At 42.6% G+C, this 8205-nt stretch overlaps 1 protein-coding gene across 2 annotated transcripts in view; it reads left to right on the top strand.

Moving 5' to 3' along the window:
* The first annotated feature begins 991 nt into the window (after positions 1-991).
* Positions 992-8205, top strand: part of CDC7 (cell division cycle 7) — a 90565-nt gene continuing 83351 nt past the window's right edge. The window contains exon 1 of one of the 2 annotated variants that reach the window (XM_077452934.1): positions 992-1069. Coding sequence is in view for 1 of the 2 variants with exons in the window: in XM_077452933.1 (XP_077309059.1) it covers positions 1051-1069 (19 nt within the window). In the remaining variant the exon portion in view is untranslated. The remainder of the gene's footprint in view (positions 1070-8205) is intronic. The other variant, XM_077452933.1, reaches the window with a different exon arrangement.

Genomic DNA, 8205 nt, shown 5'->3' with positions numbered 1-8205 from the left:
ATTTTTTTCAAAATTTTAGCTTTTTCCGTTTTTTATATTGCAAAAAATAAAAATCGCAGAGGCAATCAAATACCATCAAAAGAGCTCTATTTGTGGGGGAAAAAGGACGCAAATTTTGTTGGGTTACAACATTGCATGACCGCGCAATTACCAGTTAAAACAGCGCAGTGCCAAATTGTTAGAAGTCCTTTTGGTCTTTTAGGCTGCCAAATGGTGCGGGGCTTAAGTGGTTAAGGGACCAGGATCTCGGTGGTTTATTTTTAACAGACTTTAAGGGTGGCATTCTGATGTGATGGCTGTATTGGGTTTCTTTTTTTCTTTTTTTTCTTTTTGTTGGCTTGTTTTGTTTTTTAAGAAGCACATGTTCTTAAGTAGAATGTATCAGTTTACATGCGACAAACCACTTAATTCACAATGTAACCTATTGCCCCTGCCCTCTCTGCATGAAGCAAGGTGATTGCTAAGCTGCCATGTTTGTTTGCATGTAAACACCTGATTAGCATAATTGGGGAAACGGTCAGTGTGAGACCAATGCTGCCAAGTGATGCCAGTCTTGAAACTAGGAACATGTGAAGCTGCTTGGCTCTGGCTTGAGCATTTTATACATGCCACACCTTACTATTGGCTTTCCACCTAGTTCCGCCTGCCTTCTTCCACATGCTCCTAGAAAGCTGTTATTTGAGTGACCTATTGCTGCTTTTGCATAATATAACCTATCATTGCATATCTCATAAGATGTTTGGGACCTCAATGTCTGCAATAAATATGCAGATCGGAAAACTCAAATTAAGTATTTATTTTTTCCACTGGGCTTACTAAAGAATGTGGAAATGTATTCCTCCTCTAGCTGCTGAAACAAAATATCTGTGTTTTGGGGTACTTTAGTATGTGCAAGTTGAGAAATTCATATATAAATTCTCCTTTTATCACACTTCTATTTAGCATGTGGTATTTATGTCTAAATGTGTTTATGTAACTGCTTCTTTCTTGCCAGCAGAAATTGAGAAGCTGTATGCAGCTGTTCCACAGATTCGCAATATCTTCTATGTAATGGGGAAAATTGGAGAGGGTAAGTTTCAGCGCATTTGCTGTGGTACTTTAAAGAGAAAACAAAATAACAGATGGCCTATTAGATTAAAAGCCAGCACACATTTTTCTTTGCTATTGTACTTCACAGGATAGAGACAGTCTTCATATCCATTGATAGGATTATGCTTCAAGTGGTTTTAGACCTAGTTACGCCACTTGTACCTACAGGTAAGCCTATAATAACGCTTACCTCTAGGTACTGTAAATATCTCCTAACCCGTGCAGGTTTAGGAGATATTTACCATATATACACTTGCATCAACCTCATTGGCGCATAGGTTGTGAAGAAACGTATGCTCTGTGCCTTTTCTTCACTAACAAAGGCTCTGACTGATGGCTCCCGTGCTTATGCGTGGGAGTGATATCACAGGACTCTGGCCAGTCAGAACTGGAGTCCGTGGCCCGGATGGATGCAGGGGCATCGTGGGCTTCGTTTGCAGGTAAGTGCCACATAATGCCATTTTGCTTTTACTTTGCAGGGGAAAAAGAGGAAGTATTGGGGTTTACTTCCTCTTTCAGGTGATTTAAAAAAATGGGAAGCGCCTTGCAGGCATAACCTTTCCCTCCATTAGGAGAATATATATAATTATTATTTATTTAAAAAAATTATAGTACTATACGTAGGTTATGACAATGTGTGTACTTCATGAAAATGTTTCAACAGTTCCACCTGGAGTTGAGACAATTCAAAATTAGTGGGAAATCTCCTAGGGTAATCGGTGCACTGGTGCCTATTAGCCCAGTGTCTTCTTGGCTGACTGGGATCTGTTTCCAGCAAGGGTCCTATATACATTTCGGCAGACAAGGTCTCAATGCCAGAGAGGAGGGGGTGAAGGGTCTCAAATACCCTTCATCTTTATATCTATTCTCATATGAAATTCCTTCATATAACAGGATTCATACCTGCCATTGTTAACCACTTAAGCCCCAGACCATTTTGCTGGCCAAAGACCAGAGCACCAGCGTTTCTGCACTGCATCGCCTTAACTGACAATTGTGCAACGTGGCTCCCAAACAAAATTATCATCCATTTATTTTTTTTTTATTTTTTTTTCCCACAAATAGAGCTTTCTTTTGGTGGTATTTGATCACCCCTGCAGTTTTTATTTTTTGCGATATAAAAAAAGCAACAATTTTTTGAAAAAAATTACGATAAAATGTTTGATTGGTTTGTGCAAAAGTTATAGCATTTACAAAATAGGGGATAGTTTTATGGCATTATAAAAATGCACAGATTCCTGTGTAAATGAAGAGTTTGACCACTAGGGGGCAGTGTAAGGGTTAAATGTGCCCTGGAGAGTGTTTCTAACTGGGGGGTTCATGGCTACATGTGACATGTCACTGATCTCTGCTCCCGGTCACAGGGAGCAGAGATCAATGACACTGACGCTAGGCAGAACGGGGAGATGCTTGTTTACATTGGCATCTCCCCATGAGGTGATAGCGGCGTGCACACGATGGCTTAGCGGCAAATTTAGGTATGCCATTCTGCCGACTTGCATCGGCGTGCACTGGTCGGGAACCGGTTAAGGACCAAGCCTCTTTTTGACGTTTGTTTACAAGTTAAAAACAGTTTTCCCTTTCGTTCATTGACCGACACAGCTCCAGTAATCTTGACCGTAGGGTTATTGCGCCACCTTGAGGAGAGGACTAGCAGAACATGTAATACATGTGAAAAAACACAGCTTTACAGTTCCGCCCAGGGGGTGGTCCCTCTGGAAATAACCCCTCATCCTGCTTCCTGCACCTCCCAGTTTTTATTTTTTTTCTTCTGCCTAGTGGAGAAGGACCTAGGCTCCCTGTGGGACCATCGGTCCTGGGGATCTCTGGATTTTTGCCTTTTGCGCAAGATTTTAAGATCCTGTGATCTGCTATTAACAGCCGGCTGGGTGACAGGCTGGATAATCTAGATCCTTGTAGTCTCCCTAGCCTGACCAGCAAGTGTGCAGACCCTAGCTACGTGCTGGGTCGGCCACGACATGCCCTTCAGGCTCCAGGGGTGGCCGGTGAGCGCAACGCTCCGGGCCACACACATGACCGGACTACCGGATAAAACGTATGTCAAGGGCGTTCAGAATGTCAGGACCAAGCAAATCGTGTCTTTATTGGATGGATGAAGTGGTCTTCAAACACTTAGGGCTGCACTCAAAGAGGTAAGCAATCTCTAATAGAAAACAGATGAAAGAAAAAGGCGCCTTTAAGTGCATAATTAAAACTTTTAATATCCCCAAACAAGATTAAAAACACTTACAGAATCAAGGATAAGAGGCATAACATGGATGTATGAAGCAGGTGACCCGGCATCAGGAAGTCCCAGTGTATCGCAGCTTTCCAGGGGTAACAATATGCAGCAGCAGAAGGTCCCAGGATAACCAGCAGGTGAACACCCCAGGCTCTGGGAACACTGGTGAAGCAATCGTGCCGTCTGAGTCAGCGTGGAGCATGAATCCCGGAAATGGCGTCAGCGGGAGGGGACGACAACCAGCATGGACCGCAAACAGGGAATATTTCATCAAAATAGGCCGCGTTTCGGAAATACTGATTGGTTCCTTCTTCAAGCCAATGACAACAGGTTTGTAGAAGCTAAGCTTCTTATAGTCTATGGACGAAGCTGTAGGTGGGGCTATGGGCGGTGATGAGGGAAGAAAAACAATGCTGCAGCAGCCCAGGAAGTAGTATGATCCATGGGCATAGAACTGCACAATAAACATAAAGACAGCGTGGGATACAGCCCACACGCGAAAAACGGCAAGACAAATACAGCAGGACATTACAAAAGTACATATAAGAACAGGAACTTAAAATCAATGGAAAAATAGAACAAAATGGTCAAACCGTACATTGCTCCTCAATAGCAGGTGCCACTAAGGGGGAGTTGATGGAATATTTCAGTCATATTACATATAAAATGCTAAGATATTCAATGCTAAAAATGTATGTGTGTGTATATACTGTATATATTTTTTTTAGCAGACACCCTAGGGCAGGGGTTGACAAATTTGTTTGGAATCTGGGAGCCAGCTAAAAAAGTTAGGAGCCAGGTCCGTGACGGCGATCTGGACCTGTCCCTGGCCTGACATGGAGACAAGTGAGGGGAAGATAGCCTCCAGCCCCCCCCCATATGAGATCACCTCTCATTGGACACACCGCTTGAGTGCTAAATGGCCGCTGTGATTGGCCATTTAGCATGATCTGTGATTTGCTGTATCCAAGGGACACGGCCAACACAGAACTTCCCCGATGTGCGCCCATGGCGGCGTTCAGAGGGGAAGTAAACAGGAGGATGTCCAGGGACGCCCTCCCGGCAATTGGTGTCCGTGCTGTAGACATCTTTTGTCTATAGCGCGGGCACGAAGTGGTTAACAAAAGAATGTGACTTTTATTTCCGCCATGTTCCCGCTTCTTAACGTCATATCCCCGCTAAGGGTTAGATCAGGTCCGCCTGAAAAACTGACAGGTGAACCTGATCAGACAGCCCTTGTGAAAGGGGTCAAGCAGGGAGGATTACAAATAATATTTTTTTTTTCCCTTAATTAAAATAATTTTTTTTACTTTTTACAAAAAAAAAAAAAATTATATATATATATATATATATATATATATATATATATATATATATATAATATTTAATTATTATTATTTTTTTTTTTTTTTGTAAAAAGTAAAAAAAATTATTTTAATTAGGGGAAGGAAATGGGCGGGCAGTGAAAAACAGTCAGGGAGCTTCACTCCATTAGGAATTATCATTATTGGAATAGGGTGTAATTTCTACATCCACCACAAGATGGCGCCAGACTACCGAAAGATTTTAGTAGGCCGCAAAGCCACGGCCTCAATTACTGGCCGGCGCGGCACGATGGAATTGCGCGGCGGAGTTCGGGGTCCAAATGGAGACAGGATACCCCAGCAGCGTTGCCCCAGTCGCCAGGACACGAAATCTAGGCGCAAATGCGACCTGGCGACCGGGGTTTGTCGAGCCCTGCCCTAGGGAATGAAATGGCGGTCATTGCAACTTTTTATCTCACACAGTATTTAGGCAATAATTTTTCAAACCCTTTTTTTTTTTTTTCTAAAAAAAAAAAAAAACACACACAACAGTAAAGTTAGCCCAATTTTTTTATATAATGTGAAAGATGTTACGCCGAGTAAATAGATACCCAACATGTCACGCTTTAAAATTGTGCACAATCATGTAAAAACTGTTACCACGTCTGCTCCGCAGAGTGGAGGCTGAGGGGATTCAGAAACCGCCGTTTGAGAACATCAGGGAAATTCCCTTGTTGACTTACTCAAAAAGTGGTCTTCCTAGTGGCCATTACATCGGCCAGGAGGGTTTCCGGACTGGCGGCCTTGTCTTGCAAGTCGCCCTATCTTGTTATCCACGAGGATAAGGTAGTGTTGCATCCGCAACCTTTTCTACCGAAGGTAGTTTCGGCTTTTCACATCAATGAAGACATTGTGTTACCATCTGTGTCCTAAACCGACACATCCTAAGGAGGTGGCCCTCCATTCCCTGGATGTGGTCCGGACTCTGAGGGTTATTTGCCTGCCACTGCTCTCTTCCGGAAGTCACTCGTTTCGGTAGCTGGTCTGAAAAAAAAAGGCGGTCTCGTCAGCCACCATTTCCAGGTGGATCAGACAGATTGTGGTCCAGGCTTGCGCCTTGAAGGGGCAGGTGCCCCCCTTTCCTGTCATGGCCAATTCCACCAGGGCAATTGGGACCTCCCTTGAGCTTTCCAACATCAAGAGTCGGTGGCTCAAGTGTGTAAGGCGGCGACTTGGTTGTCCGTTCACACCTTTACAAAGTTCTACAAAGTGAATGTAAGCGCATCATTTGATGCCTGCTTTGGCCGCAAAGTTTTGCAGGCGACTGTGTAATGTTGCAATTTTACACTCTTTCTTCTGTTAAGAAAAAGTTACTTTTTGAATATTAATGCACTTGCTGCATTTGTTGACCGAGTTCTGATACGGTTGGTTCAGATGGTGACTCCCCTGTTAGGTAGCACCGTGGTTGTGGGTGAAGTTATGTTGCTGTTCCCACCCCTCATTATGACACTGCTTGGGGATGTCCCTACAGTCAAGATTACTGGAGCTGTGTCAGTCAATGCACGAAAGAGAAAATAGTATTTTTTTTTTTTTTTTTACTCGCCGTAAAATCCTTTTCTCTGACGTTCATTGACTGACACAGCACCCTACACTCCTATTGGTTTGTTATACTACTTGTGGACGTACTGAGCTGCAGGAAGCAGGCTGAGGGGTTATTACCATAGGGACCGCTCCCTGGGTGAAAACTGTAAAGTTGTTTTTCACATGTATTACATGTTCTGCCTAGTCCTTTCCTGAAGGTGGCGTAATAACCCTACGGTCAAGATTACTGGAGCTGTGCCAGTCGATTAACGTCAGAGAAAAGGATTTCACGGTGAATATAAAAATACTATTTTTTTTTATTTTTTTTGCCTGAAAATGACCCCTAAACATTATACATTTCCCCCTTCTTCTTTTTTTTTTTTTTTTTTTTTTTTTTTTTTTTTTTTTTTTCGATCTTATGCTTTCCAGCCTGGAGGAGAGATGTGTGGTCTTATTGACCCCATATCTCTCCATAAAGAGGACCTTTCACATAGATTCCTATTACAAGGGATATTTACATTCCTTGTAATGGGAATAAAAGTGATCAAAAAGAAAATGTAAAAAAAAGTAAAACACCCCTGTCCCCGGTAGCTCACGCTCAGAAGCGAACGCCGACGTAAGTCCCGCCCACATATGTAAACGCTGCTCAAACCACTCATGTGAGGTATCGCCATGTGCGTTAGAGCGCGTGCAACAATTCTAGCACTAGGCCTTTTCTGTAACTCTAAACTGGTAACCTGTAAAAAAAAATGTTAAAGCGTCGCCTATGGAGATTTTTATGTACCGAAGTTTGGCGCCATTACATGTGCACAATTTTAAAGCGTGACATGTTTGGTATCTATTTACTCGGCGTAGCATCTTTCACATTAAATAAAAAAATTGGGCTAACTTTACTGTTGTGTGTGTGTGTGTGTTTGTTTTTTCAAAAAAATAAATAAAAAATTATTGCCTAAATACTGTGTGAGATAAAAAGTTGCAATGACTGCCATTTCATTCCCTAGGGCAGTGATGGCAAACCTTGGCACTCCAGATGTTTTGGAACTAAATTTCCCATGATACTCATGCACTCTGCAGTGTAGTTGAGCATCATGGGAAATGTAGTTCCAAAACATCTGGGGTGCCAAGGTTCACCATCACTGCCCTAGGGTGTCTGCTAAAAAAAATATACACAGTGCCTTGCGAAAGTATTCGACCCCCTTGAACTTTTCAACCTTTTGCCATATTTCAGGCTTCAAACATAGATATAAAATTTTTATTTTTTGTGAAGAATCACCGACAAGTGGGACACAATTGTAAAGTGGAACGAAATCTATTGGATATTAACTTTTTTTAGCAAATAAACTGAAAAGTGGTGCGTGCAAAATTATTCGGCCCCTTTACTTTCAGTGCAGCAAACTCACTCCAGAAGTTCAGCGAGGATCTCTGAATGATCCAATGTTCCAATGTTGTCCTAAATGACTTATGGTGATAAATAGAATCCACCTGTGTGTAATCAAGTCTCTGTATAAATGCACCTGCTCTGTGATAGTCTCAGGGTTCTGTTGAAAGCACAGAGAGCATCATGAAGACCAAGGAACACACCAAGCAGGTCCCTAATACTGTTGTGGAGAAGTTTAAAGCCGGATTTGGATACAAAAAGATTTCACAAGCTTTAAACATCCCAAGGAGCACTGTGCAAGCGATCATTTTGAAATGGAAGGAGTATCAGACCACTGCAAATCTACCAAGACCTGGCCGTCCCTCTAAACTTTCAGCTCAGACAAGGAGAAGACTGATCAGAGATGCAGCCAAGAGGCCAATGATCACTCTGGATGAACTGCAGAGAACTACAGCTGAGGTGGGAGAGTCTGTCCATAGGACAACAATCAGTCGTGCACTGCACAAATCTGTACTTAATGGAAGAGTGGCAAGAAGAAAGCCATTTCTCAAAGAAATCCATAAAAAGTCTCGTCTAAAGTTTGCCACAAGCCACCTGGGAGACACACCAAA

This window comes from Lithobates pipiens, unplaced genomic scaffold, assembly GCF_037356315.1.
Source record: "Lithobates pipiens isolate NorthernLeopardFrog02 unplaced genomic scaffold, aLitPip1_a1.2 Scaffold_23, whole genome shotgun sequence".
Taxonomy (NCBI): domain Eukaryota; kingdom Metazoa; phylum Chordata; class Amphibia; order Anura; family Ranidae; genus Lithobates; species Lithobates pipiens.
The sequence above is the reverse complement of the archived record's forward strand: the minus strand, read 5'-3'. Positions and strand labels throughout refer to the sequence as shown.